Here is a 15,364-nt window from a genome sequence, read left to right on the forward strand (position 1 = left end):
CTTCCTTCAGTACTTCTGTGCTTTGTTTTGTAGAACTGGGGACTGAACCCAAGGCCTTCTCACTGAGCTACGTGCCAGCCCTTTAAAATTTATTTTGTGTTTATTTTGTGGCAGGGTCTAAGCTATTAAATTGTCCAGACTGGGTTTAAACTTGCAAACTTCCTGCCTCAGCCTCCTATAGGGCTGGGATTACAGGTGTCCAGTGCTGCTCTCAGCTACTTCTTTGCTATCTACTATAAGATTGTGGGTTCATCTTGCAATTTCTTTCTCAGCCTTAGAACCAGCCCTTTCCCTTGGCACCCTGGACCTTATAGTGTTTTGGAATTGAGATTTGGGGACAGGCTTGCCTATTGCTATTGGAAGGGCTGGGGTCACTTCTCCAGACCTCTTGAGAGACAGAGCTGGGACAGAGCCATATATGCTTTTTTTTTTTGGTACTGGGGATCAAACTTGGGACCTTGTGCTTGTGAGGCAGGCGGCAGAACCACTGAGCCAAATCCCCAGCCCTATGCTCTTAATACTTATTTCTGAATCTATCTCTTTGTGGGTTTTTGAGACAGGGTCTTGCTTTGTAGTTCAGGCTGGTCTTGAACTTGCTATGTGTACCAGGCTGGCCTTGAACTCATGGTGATCCTCCTGCCTCAGCCTCTAGAGGGGGGATTCCAGGTGCTTGCCACCATGCCCTGCAATTTCTATATCTGTCTCTTTGTATTAAAAGCCAAAATTCACATCAGCATCTCTGATTTTTATCCAGCACCACAGACTTCTAGCTTTTGCCCTTTCGGGTTTTTGTTTTTTCTTCTTCAACTGTGAGTTCTGGCTTTCCTGTTGTCCTGTGGTGGCCACCCTTGTCCACACTCAGAGCAGATGCCTCCTGTCCCTGCTGGGGCTCTCTCTGTCCTCAGGGGCTGTGCTCTGCCCCCATCCTCCCTGCTGCAGGATCACCCTGTGGTCAAATGTCCTACCCAGGCCATACATGACTTGCAATCCTCCCTCAGCTTCTCAGAGTGCTGGAATTACAGGCGTTCACCACCTGGCTATGATCAGCATTTATTTTGTACCTGCTGTATACAAAGCTTTTTTTTTTAAACCAGTGTTTTACGTACATTGTCTCATGTAATTGTTATGTCTGGTATAAGTTTTTTAATTCCCATATCACTAATTGAAAACTCAGAGGCACTACATAACTCAGGGTTGTGGAATTTTCTGAATCTAGATTGAGTTTCATCACTGGGAACAGAACAGGGGATTGAGAGGGAAAGTCTCAGCCTCAAGCACAGACATTTAGGAAGTGTCAAATCAAGCCAGGTGTGGGGACACACGCCCGGAATCCCAGCATGTGGGAGGCTGAGGCAGGAGGATTACAGAGTTTGAGGCCAGCCTGAACTACAAAGCAAGACCCAGTCTTAAAACAGCAAAAAAGAGGAAATGTCAAATCAGATGGAATGCTCCTCTTTCCACATATGCCTGACGGTCCAGGACCAACCGCTCCTGCTGTCCCGTCATGAGCACACCAGGGAGGGTCCTCAGTGACGGTGCTCAGACGGCTCCAGGGAGAAGCAGCCTGTGTCAAGTGGGAGCAGCAATCTGATTTTCCAGGGCGCTGACACCCAGATGGCATAGAGCAGGAAAGAACTTGGGCGAGGAAGCGCACTGAGGAGCATCTAGTCCTAAAGGGCGCTGTCTGTCTGTCTGTGTCTCTCCCAGGCTGACCTTGAACTTCGAGTCTCAAGAGACCTCCTGAGCGTTCCAAGTGCTGGGATAACAGCTGTGCACCACCAGGCCTGGCCCCACGCAAAATTTTTATGGAAATATAATAATCACTGAACAAATTAGGCTCGTGTTACACTCTCCAGACACCTGGTGGCGACTCCCAGGCAGGCAGCTCAGGTGTGGCCCGGGGTGGAGGTCGCCAGGTAGAGCGGTCCACACCGCCTCCCATGGGGGCCTCCCTGTGACCCCACTTCCAGCCCCAGCTAAGTCTCACAGGGTGGGCGGACCTGGGTCTCCAGCTACAGGCTAATACACACCTCACTGATTTGCTGTTCATTAACTCTTGTAAAATGCAAAGAACAAGGCTCTCTTCATAGGGCTCAGGAAATTATTACTGCTCAAGCTCGGAAACTTGTCTTACACAAGTGAAACTCAGATGAGATGTCACTTTATTAATTCAGCATCAGAAATGCAGCTGGCCTGAAAACCCATCTCTCCCGGTCAGGGCATCCTCTCAGGGTGTGGAAGGCCACCTAAGGAGCCAGGTGTGGTGGTGGTGGTGTACTCCCAACTCAGGAGGCTGAGGCAGGATCACAGTGGGTTCTGGACTACACAGCGAGACCTTATCTCAGAAAAACAGAAAGCCCTGGCATGGTCTGACAAGTATTCACTCTAATTTAGGGTTTCAAAGGCCTGTGTAAAGCAAAGCAAAACAGAAATCACTTCCAAACTATCCACTGGTCGAACACAAAGCCAGAAGCCTAGAATTACAGCACGTGACCTGTGCGTGTATCAGAAGGGGTGTAAGCTGCAGAAGGGCAGCCTCATGCAGAGGCCTGGCTCGCAGATGTGGAGGCAGGATGTGTGCGTGTCCCTGTGGGCAACTGTCTCGAGGGTGGCACAATGTTTAGTCAGGCTACCAGCCCCTGGACCCCTGTGAAATAACCCCTTGGATCTGTGGGACGTCACAGCTTACACTTCTTAGTCACTGTACACACAACCTTGTCTAATCAATCCTTCCAACTGCCCAAACAGGCAAGCCAGCCCTGTGGGAGCCAGGTGCGGTGGTGCACACCTGTGGTCCTAGCACTCGGGAGGCTGAGGCAGGAGGATTGTAACAAGTCTGAAGCTAGCCTGGGCTACACAGTAAGATGCTTTCTCAAAAAAAACAAAAACAAAAACAAAAACAAAAAACGGACAACCTGTGTGATGCCCATTTTATGGATGTGGACAAATTATTGAGGAAAGGTAGACATGCTGGCCCCTAGACCAGCTGGGCTGATGCTAATGAACGACTTTCTCAGCAGACTATGAGCTCTGTACCATTTATTCACTAGCACCTGGCCTGTCTCAGCCGCCGTGCCAGGGGCTCCTGCTTCCCACCTCTCCCAAGGGCAGCTCGTCCGAAGTTCCTGCCCATGCAGTTCACGAGGAGGATAAAGAGGTTCAAAGGCTACGGCTACTCAGCACTGCACTGCCCTCGAAAAGCCGTAGCCCAATGTGGTGGGCAGTGTAGTGTAGCTACAATGGCAGCCTTGAATCCCAACCCCACCACATCAAAAGCTGCATTTCCTCCTCTATAGCAAAATGGGGATTAGGTGGGAGTGGTGGTGCATGCCTGGAACTCCAGCACTTAGGAGGCAGAGGCAGGAGGCTTGCCAAGAGTTCAAGGTCAGCCTGAACTACATAGTGAGACCTTGTCAAAAAAAAAGGTTGGCTTCTAGTTTTGCAGCTCCGTGGCAGAAGAGATGTAAAGCGTGTGTGCGTGGCAGTGCAGGCCTACACTGCAGGACGCTGGTATGGATGAGGTGCAGAGGCTAAAACAGACCTGGCTTTTGGAGATGAGATTGGCAGGAAAGGGCTGTCTTGAGGGATGGGAAAGGGCCACGTAGCACAGCACCAAGGACTCCACCGGGCAGGGTGAAAGTGGTTCCTGGTGGCTCAGGTAGCATTGGCTGCTCAGCTGCTGACAGCGGGCCTCCAGGCCAACCTGGAGCTGGCCAGCCTGGGCAGCTTCACAGACACCTTTGGGTGGCAGGCTGGGCCCATGGGTCCCTATCTCGTCTGAACTGTTCCTTGGCACGTGACGTTACAATGGAGATTTGGACCTGCACAACCGCTGGCCAGTTTTCCCAAGGCAGCCCAGCTCTGCATCAGGCCCGAAGTCAGCCTTCGGGGGAGGGCAGCCCAGGCTGCAGGGCTTTCACAGCCTGGCTGCAGGGTTTCAGACAGACTCTCACAGTTCTAACCCGTTCCAGGTAAGATTCCGTTGCACTTTTTTGCTTCATTATGAGGTGCAGGCCATCTTTAACATCATAGTTCCTGCCAGGCATGGTGATACATGCCTGTAATCTTGGCTACTCAGGAAACTGAGGCAGGAGACTCTCCTGTTTGCGGCCAGCCTGGGTAACTTACTGAGATTCTGTTTTCTTAAATGGCTGAGGATGCAGCTCAGTGGTGGAACACTTGCCAGTGTGTGAGGCCTTGGGTCTAATCCTCAGTACCCCAGAACAGTGGGCTGCAGCTCCTATGTGGCTCCGGCGTGTTCACCTGTTTCTTCACCTGTCACGGCTGTGCCCGTGTTGCAGGCCAGGCCCACTTGTGGAGTTGGGACAGCTCTGCAGCTGTCTGGCCACTGTTCTCCCTCCTGACCCCAACTCCGTAAGGCTGCAGTTTGGTAACTGGCTCTTTGTCTCTACTCTCTCTCCTTTAAGATCATTCTCTGCTTTTTTTCAAATTTATCCTCCTGAGCTGGGATGGTGGCACATGCTAGAACCCTAGCCCCTGGGGAGGCCACTGAATGCTGCCTTGTATCCTGAAGAGTGCACTAGAACCCACTGGGGCTGCAGTCTCAGGGCGGGAGCTCTCAGAAGGCAGCCCAAGCTGCAGAAGCCCGCTTTCCTTCTGCCTGAGCTGTCCTGCACCTAGGGCCACTCTCCCATACACAGCTCTTCAAGTCAGATCTGTCATACAGCAATCACTTCCTGAATGCTTATTAGCTTGTGCTTTGGCAGCAAATCTTCACAAGTCTCAGAAAGAAACTGAGTAGGTGCCAGGCACGGTGAGGCAGGAGGCTGAGGCAGGAGGATCACTGTGGATTCCATGTCAAACTCAACATAGTGAGACTGTCTCAAAAACAAAACAAAACAAAAACCAAAAAAAGGGTCAGGGATATAGCTCCACCACAAAAACCAAAAATGAGCAAAAGGGTAAATGGTATGCTGTGGCTACCCCAGTTCTGTTGGTGGCCCCTTCTCTTACCAAGAAAAGCTGAGTTTCCTTTACACCCAACTCTAACTCCCATGCTCCTATAGGGGTCCATGAGCACAGACAGGCATAGGCCCCATGGTGGTGAGAACAACTAGGCCGAGAGCAACTGGAGGATGGCCGAGGGGGGACATGGCAGGTTTGGCCACAGCAGCACCACCTCCAGGAGGCTGGGGACTGTGAGGCCACCAGACCTGCTCTGTGGGCAACAGGGGCCCCATTTTTTCCCTCCATCACCCCTGACTAGGCTTCTCTCCTCAGCAGCTCAGAGGTAAGGTTCCTCAGTTGAGTTTTGTGACCGGAATCTCCAAGGGGCTGGCCAGTTGCTTCTTCTGACTCTGGTTCCTCCACTGTCATGAGAGGAAGGTCTCCATACTTCGTATAGCAACTAAATCCTCCAGAGGTAACATTTATAAATCATACTGGTAAAACCTTTTCTTTGTAGAAAGGGTATCACTATGCTGCCCAGGCTGGCCCCAAGCAGCAAACACCCTGCTTCAGCCTCCCAAGCAGCTGGGACCAGACAAGTGTGCCACTGCTCCTGGCTTCCTCTCTTAAGATGCTTAATCTGAAAAAAAGTGTTCTATTTCTTCTCTTTTTTTTTGTTCTGGGGATCGAACTTGGGTCCTTACGCTTGTTCAGCAGGCAGCGAAACCACTGAGCTAAATCCCCGGCCCTCTATTTCTTCTCTTTAGCCACTGTTCTCAATTCCCCTCTTCCCAGGGCTAGTGCTTAAAAGAAACACAAATGTGAAACCATTCAAGCAAAACAGGAACAAAGATGATTTCCCTTGAGTCCTAAGAGTCCAGAGAAGAGCGTGGGGGAGTCTGGGCCAGAGACCCCAGGAGAAAACGGGGAGCCATGTGTGAGGCCAGGCCCCAGAATCAGTTCAAACTTGGAAGCCGTAGGGGCTGAGACAGCAGAGCCCGACCTGTCAGCCTAGGCCAGTGGTGGCAAACTTACGGCATGCATGCCAGAGTGAACTGTCTGGATCACTGAAAGCTCTACCAGGTTCGCCATTGCTGGCCCAGGCCCAGCCCAGGCTGGGTTGATGATTTCTTTCTTTCTTTTTTTTTTTTTTTGGTACCGGGAATCGAACTCGGGACCTTTCGCTTGTGAGGCAGGAGGTGGAACCACTGAGCTAAATCCCGGCCCTCCAGGCTGGGTTAAACATCGCAGCAATACCGAGATGCTGTCCTTTCCTCGCTCTGCCCACCACAGTGCAGGCTGCTGCTCTCTCTGTGCCCCAGGCCTGGACGTCTCTGCGCAGGGTGAGGAGGTTCCATAGGGAAACAAATGCCCAGCAGAGCCTGAGCCTCAGTAGGTGGCCAGCGGCTGGCCAGGCAGCAGCCAGAGCAGGCAGATGAAGAAGTTTAATTTACATAGCAGCCACGTGGGGCCCAGCTGGGGTGGGTGGGGCTGAGCAGACTCTGAAACCCCAAAAGGTACCACTTCTTCCCCCTGGACACAGTCCTCATGGACCCTCGGATGAGGGCCCCTAATTGTGCACAGGATGCTCCAGTCGAAAAGAGCAGAGATTTGTGCAGAAGGCTGACCCAAGTCGGGGAAGGCCACAGCCGGCAGCCGGCAGCTCACTCGGTGTTCTGGGCACAGTCCCTACAGCCCACTAGGGCAGCCTAGAGAAAGCCCTCCCGGCGGAACTGCTCCTGGAGGAGGGCTCGGTACTGGTCAAAGCCCCCCTCGACCCTCGTGACATTGCCTCCTTCACACACCCACAGCTCGCGGCACACCAGCTGGATGAAGCGCTCATCATGGGACACCAGGATCACGCCGCCCTGAGACAGGAGAGCAGGAGCTGTCCGAGGCCTGTGGGGCGCCAAGGCTGGGGAGGAGCAGGGCAGAACAGGCCAGGGAGGACACTCACCCTGAAACTGTTGAGTGCGTGGCCCAGGGCCTCGATCGTCTCCATGTCCAGGTGGTTTGTGGGCTCGTCCAGGATGTAGAAGTTGGGGCTGGAAAGCAGCAGTGGGCATTGATGGGACGAGAGTGTGCAGATGAAAATGAACCTCTTTGGCACGAAGAGGACAGGGCAATCGGGGACTCACCAGGGCATGGTCATCTGAGCGAAAGCCACCCGGCTCTTCTGGCCTCCAGACAAGCTGGCAACAGGCCGCATGGCCAGCTCCCCCGAGACACCATAGCGGCCCAGCTGGTGGCGATACTCCTCCTCCGGCCGGCCTGCGAAGGTGCCAGTGTCTCTACATGCCATGTCCCGTCCCTGGGGTGGCTATTCCACACTGACCCCAGGGAGGCCTCCTGCTCAAGTTGCCCCTCACGCACCTGGGAACTTGCGTGCCAGCAGCTCCACAGCGCTGACGTTCAGATCCAACTGCTCCACATGGTGCTGGCTGAAGTAGCCAATCTTCAGATTCCTGTAGGTGGAAGCGGAAGCAGCAGTGGTGGCAGTGAGGGCTGCAGGAGGTGGGTGTGCGGGAGCATGCGCACGTGGCCCCCGCCTTACCTGTGGGCGTGTCTGATACCTCGGACAGGCGCCAGGTCCCCCATGAGCAGCTTCAGCATGGTGGACTTTCCCGTCCCATTCTCCCCAACCTGCAAGAAGCAGTAAGGGGAGTGTGTGTGTGGAGGATAAAGGGACAGACCAACCACCAAAACATGCCTAGGCGACTATGCAGATAAGCGAGCCAGAGATGCCCAGGGGCCAAGTGCTGGGGACTGACCTGTGCCCATTACCACGCAAGGCAGATGTTTCCTCCCTTTTAAGGAAGAAGAAAGTGCTTGGTAACCCGGCAGGGGATGGTACAGCCAGGACCCGAAGTCTCACCCCGAAACCAGGCTCCTGCCTCAACGCCACGTAACCGTGCCCAGTAAGGTTAAAGTGCTGCTCTAGTATCTACAAAGTGCCCACGGCAGGCTTCTCCTCTGAGGGTGGTCCTGTGGGCCCAGAGGACAGGCAGGGCAGTGTCAGGGCAGCACTCGCTCTCTGACCGACTCTTATTCCCGGGCCCCTCTTCCTCCTAGGACCCAGCATCAGCCCAAACCACACCCAGGAAACACACAGCAACCATACCACACATATGCGAGACTCTAGATCGGCAGAGACCGACAGGCGACTGAAGATGATATGCTCAGGATTGTAGTAGAAGTCCACCTCATCCAGCTGCAGAATTGGCGGTGAGAACTTCTCAAACCCATCTGGGAACCTGTGGGCGGTGTGGATGGGTCTGGATGTGGCCAGAACAAGGGCTTTCCCCACAGCCCCTGGCTCAGCACTTACTTTATCACCACCTCCAATTCCTTGTCCACTGGCTTTAGCTCCGGTCTGAGGGGAGAGATGGGGAGACTAGGTTTATGACTGCAAACAGAAATGATGGCCAGTCGAAGTCGGGTGGCTGCCTCAATGGTAGAGCCCTTGTTAGCATATGTGAGGCCCTGGGTTCCATCCCCAGCATCCCAACAAATAATGAAAATGAAAAAACTTAAAATCCTCTTGTGCGAGTAACATAAGCTCAAAGAGAAAACTTAGAAAAGGCTCGCTCATGCTCCTCCTATCCAGGTAATATTATCCTCCGAGTACACTGTTTTAGTTTACTACCTGCTGAAAAAGATAATCACCTTTCTTGTAGCGTGTTAAAAGTTTTATTCTTGCATGCTGGGAATGGAGACCAGGGCCTCATGCACGACAGGCAGGCACTCTCCTGCTGAGCTACTTCTGTGTAGCTTTTCACCTTCGGCTAATATACTGTGGCGTTCCCATGTCAGAGTTCCAAACTGTGTGAAGTTCATCTCCCTCCCAGGACTCCTAGAAGCTGCTTCAAGATTAAACCCCCAGGGCCGGGGATTTAGCTCAGTGGTTCCACTGCCGGCCTCGAAAGTACAAGGACCCGAGTTTGATCCCCGGTACCAAAAAAATTAAATAAATAAATATTAAACCCCTAATGTGCAATATCATTAGCCATTAAGGGAGGGCCAATTAATTGAAGCGACAAGATCTCACTGACTGTGAGTGACACATGGTAGAGCACACCTGTAATCCCAGCATCTGGGAGGCTGAGGCAGGAGGAATGCCGTGAGTTTGAGGCCAGCCCTGGGTTCCACAATGAGTTCAAGGCCAGCCTGGATGACATAGCAAGTCCTTGTCTCCAAAAAGAAAAAAGAAAACGTCTCACTGTGACCATTTCACACCCAAGCCGGACAGCTAAAACTTTAAAGCGTTAAGACCTAGTACTGACAAAGATGTGGAGAAAATGCAACTCTATACAGTACTCAGAGGAATGTAAAAATAGTGCCTTTATTTTTCTTCAGGTTGTTTTTTTTTTGGGGGGGGGTACTGGGGATCAAACTCGGGACCTTGAGCTTGCACAGCAGGCGCCCGAACCACTGAGCTAAATCCCCAGCCCCGTAGTGCCTTTACTTTTAAAAAGTAGTTTGGCAGAGCCTCAAAAAGTTAAATATGGGGCCAGGGATTTAGCTCAGCGCTGCCATTGCCTGCCTCGAAAGAGCAAGGGCCCAAGTTTGATCCCCAGTACCAAAAAAAAAAAGAAATTGCCATATATATCAGCAAATCCACGCTTAGGTGTGCACCCAGATGAAAAGAAAACATATGCCCATGCAAAAACTTGTACACAAATGTGCAGTGTTTTTTGGAGACAGGGTCTAGCTTTATAGTTCAGGCTGGCCTTGAACTGAAGGGCATCCTCCTCCCTCAGCCTTCTGAGTGTTGGGGTCACAGGTGTGCACCACCACGCAAGGCAAAAGCATTTTTCTTAACAAGTAAACTGGGAACAACCCAGGCTCATCATCTATGAATCAATGAACTAAATGCTACGTAGCCACACACTGGAATGGAACACACACAGCCACACACAGAATGATGTACTCAGGCGCGCCAGACGGACGACCCTGGGAACATGAGGTGAAAGAAGCCAGACACCAGAAGTCACACACTGCCGATTCCACTTCTATGCAAAGTTCACAGTAAGCAAACACACACAGCAGACTGGTGGCTGCCCAGGCAGGCTAACCTCCCAGGAACAGCACACAGTAGTCTGCTCTCTAAGGGAGGGGGGCATCAAAGCAGGCTGCTAGCCAGGGGGACCCGGAATGGGGTGGGGCAAGAGGTGGCCTGCAAATGCAGGAAGAAATGGCCAGGTGCTGCAGTGCACACCCATAATCCCAGCACTCCGGGAGGCAGAGGCAGGAGGATCATAAGTTTGAGCCCAGCTCAGGCAATTTAGTGAGATCCTGTCTCAAAATAAAAAATAAAGGCCAGGCCAGGCACAATGGCACACACTATACTTCTAGCACTTGGGACGCTGAGGCAGGAGGATCGCTGTGAGTTCCAGGCCAGCCTGGGCTACATAGTGAGCTCAAGGGTAGCCTGAACTGCAAAGCAAGTCCTTGTCTCAAAAAAAAAAAAAAACTTTCACAAAAAATAAAGGCTGAGTATGGTGGCGCACACCTGTAGTCTCAGCACTCGGAAAGCTGAGGCAAGAGGATCATGAGTTCAAGGCCAGCCTGAGCTACACAGTGAGACCTTGTCTCAAAAAGCGGGGGGTGGGCCGCTAGTGATGTAGCTCAGTGCAAAAGCCCTGGGTTCAATCCTCAGTACTCCCAAAGGAAGGGAAAGGGAAAGGGAAAAAGGGAAAAAGGGAAAGGGAAAGGGGGGAAAAAGAAAAAGGAAAGGAAAGGCAGAAGAAATAAAGAGAACAGGAAGAATCAGAGCCTGTCCAAGGGCTACTCACAGCCTCTCGAGCATCTTGAGTTTACTCTGCACTTGAGAGGCCCTGTTGGCATTGTAGCGGAAGCGGTCAATGAAAACCTGTGGGAGGAGGGAGGCCTTGGTCAGGCTCCGGCAGCACCCCAGCTCCGACACCCACAGATGGGATCCACAGCCCTGCCGGCCCCACACCTGGATGTGCTGGCGATACTGCTGTTGTGCTTCATACTCGCGCTGCTGATTGAGCAGCCGCTCCTGCTTGCTCTTGATGAAGGTCTCAAAGTCTCCCCGGTAACTGTCCAACCGCTGGCTGTGCAGGTGGATGATGTCTGTGGTGATGGCATTCAGGAAGTTGCGGTCGTGAGAGACGACTAGGATTGTGGAGGGCCATGTCTGAGGGGTCACAGGATGGGAGTCACTCCCAGGCCCTCAAGGATCTTGGAAGCTGACTTTCCCCAAACCCACTCCAAAGCCTTTCCTGGAACTTACCTGCAGATAATTCTCCAGCCACAGGATGGCCCTGATATCCAGCATGTTTGTGGGTTCTGGAGGAAGTAGGAGAGCTTGTGTTTGGGATTGAAGAGCCGGAGAACTCGGAAGAAGGCTAGACCCCCTCCCCATTTAAGAGCCAGGGTGCCCCACTTTAAACTCACCATCCAACAGCAGAAGGTCTGGCCTACAAGAAAGAACACGTAACATGGGTCTTAGGCCAGAGGCTCAATTTTGTGTTCCAAGGGCTATCCTGCACAGGGCTCCCTACACAGGCCCAGGAGACTCACCTAGCAAACAGGGCCCGGGCCAAGGCCAGTCTCATCCTCCAGCCTCCTGAGAACTCCCTACAGACAGACAGACAGACGGACACACCACATTAGGGGTGGGTGGTTCACCAGGGCAAACAAAAGCAGAGTCAGCAGTGTTCAGAGCCAAGATTGACCAGGGAGACTCACCGGGTGGGCTGCTGCTGCATTTTAGGGGTAAACCCAAGCCCAGCAAGAATGACTGATGCCCTAGGAGTAAAGAATTGAAAGATGCAGTTGGCACAGTTTACAGGATGGACAAGGGGAAATCTGACAAAGAGGAGGGAAATCTGAAATACCTGGCGGGTGCCTTGTCGGCCTCAATCTCCTCCAACTTGGCGTAGATTTCAGCCAGCTGTGCAGCTTCTGAGCCCTCTGCCCTGGGAAGGAGAAACAGCAACCAGGCTAAGTCGGAGCCATCTAGGAGGATGACCTATACCCCATAAAGATAGCAAGCAGGCCACTGGCTGCTTGTTGCCAGGACAAGAATAGAACACAGAAGGACTTGCCCAAGGAGCAAGGCCAAAGGGCACTCTGCTGATTACTAGGATGGCCATGTGAATCACGGGCTGTGAATGCATGATGGGCACCCTGTGAAGGACACTACTAGGCATTCCCCAACCCGGAGCCCGGAGCCTGGAGCCCGCACCTGCCCGCAGCAATCTGGGCACTGAGCTCCCGCTCCCGCCGCAGCAGGTCCTCTCGCACACTGTCGCTCTCTAGTACGCTCTGCAGGGCAAGAGTTTCATCCCCGGCAACCTCCTGCTCCACATGCAGCAGGGAGATGTGGGCTGGAACCCGCAGGCTCCGGGTGGCCAGCATCTTCAGCAAGGTCGTCTTCCCCAGCCCATTCCGCCCTACCAACCCATAGCGGCGGCCCCATGCCAGGTTCACATCTGCTCCAGCCAGCAGTATCCTGCAGGAGTGGCAGAAAGGAGACGCAATCACAGCAAGCTTAACAAAAGAATCCTAACACTGTTTTTATCTCTCCAAATCCTCCCTTAACTGGTCAAAGAAAAAGCTCCCCCCCACCCCCCGCCCCCGTTATTCCCTCACCTATCACCAAAAGACACATCAAAGTTCTCAATTCGCACATCATAGGACTTGTTCTTGCCAGATGATTCTAACCGATTCTCCTTTCTGCTACCTGCCTGGCTGGCTGATGCCTCTTCTAGGACTCTTAAAGGGAGAAATGGACAGATTTTAGTGCTCCCAGACCCTTCTCTCCTGGCAGTGACTGCTCTGTTCTCTGGTGAGCCCTTCTTCCTGAACTCACAGAGGGTTGCTGGTCTTCAGCGGGTCTTTCTCTGAGCGCTTCTCCTGTTTGGCCTTCAGTCGAGCCTCAGCCTTCTCCAGCTTCTTTGCATTCACTGTCTAAATGAGTTCCAAACACAACCATTTACTCTAGGGTGCCGGCTCAGAGAAAACAGCTCAAGTAAATCCTCACCACTTACCCGTGCCAGATAGATTCAGAGGTTCAGGGAGAGACACAAACCAGCAATCCCCTCCTCCCCAAAGATACTCCAACCTCCACCACAGATACATTCCCCTCCCTCTCTCCCTTCTCCTCACCGAGGACTGTTCCCTCTTTAGCAGCCCTGGAAGTCTCATGTCACAGTCTGAAAGTGATTTAAAAAACAGCCGTCACCTTCTCCCTGAGGAAAAGGAAACTAGGATTTTGACTAATAAGAACCAAGCGTACAGAGAGACATTTTAAAGAAAGTGTTACAATCCTGGGGATTGTAATCCCAACCCCCTCCCAAACAAACACAAAAAACCCCTCACATATAAGGATATAGAAGTTGAGGCACATGAACAACTTTTTTTTTGGTACCGGGAATTGAACTCTGGACCTTGTGCTTGCCAGGCAGGTGCAGCACCACTGAGCCACATCCCCTGCCCCTCACAAACCAGTCTTGCAAGTTGCAAAACCAGGGGTGGAGGGTATTAAGCTAAGTTTGTCCATCTCCAAGGCCCATATGCTTCCTACCATAATACTCAAGAACTCGAAAAATCCTCCACCCTTCTTCCCTTCATCATAGGCTCTTTGCTCTCGTAAACATGTCAACTGGCTCCTACAACCCTTGTCCCGAGCTGCAGGGGCAGGTGACTGGGCGTGGACGCTGAGGAATGGACGGAGTGCAGCTAGTTCAATCTCCACTCACTCTTACCATAGTTCTCCGCTATCTTTGACAATTGGATGGGGGCGTCCAGAAGAACCTGGCTGTGTCCCTGGCTCTGTGGCTCAGCCCTACGTGGGTAGGGACAGAAGGAACAGTTAGGACCCGAGGGAAAAGCTCTACGACCATCAGACTTTGTCCCCCACCATCGGCCCCTACTCCGGGCGCGTACAGGCGCAGAGTGTTGTACATGCGCTGGCACACGGCCCTGATGCTCGCGTCATCCTTGCTGTCCCCGGACACCTCCTGCAACAGTTCCCCCACGGCTTCCACCAGGTCATCCACAGATTCGAAGTCCGCACTGCCGCTGTGCAAGACGCCTGGGTCAGGAGTGGCGGGACGAGGAAGGTACCGGTTAGGGCGGACAAACAAGCACTTTCAGTGCCCGAACCGCGTAACGGCCCCTCGGGACAAGAGGTCACGCAGAGGAGAGGCCTGGCAGCGGTCCCCAGCCCGCCCTCTCGGAATCTTTGCACCCGACCTCCACTTAGGCCTCCACAGCCCGTAGATTAGGTTCGGCTCACCGGTCACGTAGTCGAAGACCTGCCCGTCAATTTCCGGGAACTCGCTCCGCAAGATCTCGGCGCAAGTCGCCATGTTCCAGTCAGGATCCCGTCCGCGCAATCGCCTTGAGACTTCGGCCGAGACCCGCCCCCTGCTCCCCGCCGCGAAGCTCGCTCCTCCTTCCAAAGCGCATGCGTATCGGTGACGTAAGAAAAGCGCGGAACCCGCCAGGCTGGGTGAACGCGGTTGGCCGAGCTAGGCGCAAGCGCCGATCAGTCTAGTCGGAACTGCTTCTTCTGCGCCTGCGCGACCCTTGTTCGGAGGCAAGATAAACCACAGGTGCGGTTCTCAGTGCCTCCTGGGCGGCGCAGATCCCGAGGCAGAGGGGTGGGGAGAGGGCACTGGAAGTTTATCAGGGCGCGGACGCGCGACGCCTTAATGGTCCCGCGGGTGGTAGCCCTTCCAGAGGCAGGCCGGTAGAGTACCATTGGCTTTGCAGGGTTTTAGGCGCTCACTGGAGGCCCATCTGCTGCAGCCCGCGGAGTGCTGTGCTGACTCACTGCAGCCCCTGAGCTCAGACGCCCGGGACTCAGGCCAGTGCTTCCTCTGGTTTTGTTCTGGTCCAGTTTCTGGTCTCAGCCCCCACCCCGCGCCACTTGGGCTGTCGTTTCACACTTTCATGCCAGCCAGCCAGGTACAGCCAATGCCGTGTAGTCCTTCCACCACGAAGAACGCAAACTCCCGCTGCCAGAGGCCACAAACCCAAATAGACATCTTGGCCTATGTATATTCCCTGTCTACCCCCAAAGCTACTTCTCTGCATCCCAAATTCCTGTCAGTAAAAGACCTTTCCCTAAATGACGCTGCTTTATTACATGACTATTCTTCCAACAGGTTCTAAAATTGGGGTCTAAAATTACATTGTTATCCTTTCAGATTAAGCATTGCCACAGCAAGGAACCAGTCCTACTATTTAAAATTGATCTTTTTGATATAGAGTCTTGCTATGTGCCAGGCTAGCCTGGAACTTGTGATCCTCCTGCCTCAGCCTCCCAAGTGCTGGGACTATAGGCATGCCCCACCACACTAGCTCCTGATAGTTAAAGTTTAAAAAGCTATTGGTGGGCCGGGGATTTAGCTCAGTGTTTTCGCTGCCTGGTGCATAAGCGCAAGGACCCGAGTTCAATCCCCGATACCAAAAAAAC

At 53.0% G+C, this 15,364-nt stretch overlaps 1 protein-coding gene across 8 annotated transcripts; it reads right to left on the minus strand.

Moving 5' to 3' along the window:
• Nucleotides 1–2,145: 2,145 nt before the first annotated feature.
• Abcf3 (ATP binding cassette subfamily F member 3) lies at nt 2,146–14,417 on the minus strand. Of its 8 annotated transcripts, none has more exons than XM_087186789.1 (22): nt 14,180–14,355; nt 13,828–13,975; nt 13,647–13,726; nt 13,048–13,094; nt 12,752–12,849; nt 12,532–12,654; nt 12,125–12,391; nt 11,775–11,855; nt 11,626–11,685; nt 11,458–11,514; nt 11,332–11,381; nt 11,168–11,223; nt 10,871–11,071; nt 10,704–10,780; nt 8,987–9,094; nt 8,237–8,281; nt 8,030–8,162; nt 7,463–7,551; nt 7,282–7,373; nt 7,047–7,179; nt 6,866–6,953; nt 2,146–6,776 (listed from the first exon to the last, which is right to left on the minus strand). In XM_087186789.1, the coding sequence occupies exons 1-22, from the start codon at nt 14,250–14,252 to the stop codon at nt 6,618–6,620; spliced, it is 2,265 nt and encodes a 754-aa protein (XP_087042915.1). In that variant the 5' UTR covers nt 14,253–14,355; the 3' UTR covers nt 2,146–6,617. The 8 variants fall into 8 exon arrangements, 7 of the variants coding, with proteins under 7 accessions (XP_087042915.1, XP_087042916.1, XP_004834957.1 ...); XM_087186790.1 differs by having other exon boundaries at nt 11,332–11,354; nt 14,180–14,354; XM_004834900.4 differs by lacking the exon at nt 8,987–9,094 and having other exon boundaries at nt 11,332–11,354; nt 14,180–14,354.
• Nucleotides 14,418–15,364: the final 947 nt, after the last annotated feature.

Source organism: Heterocephalus glaber, unplaced genomic scaffold (assembly GCF_053883595.1).
Source record: "Heterocephalus glaber isolate CG9 unplaced genomic scaffold, H.glaber_assembly_v1.0 deba00001504, whole genome shotgun sequence".
Classification (NCBI taxonomy): domain Eukaryota; kingdom Metazoa; phylum Chordata; class Mammalia; order Rodentia; family Bathyergidae; genus Heterocephalus; species Heterocephalus glaber.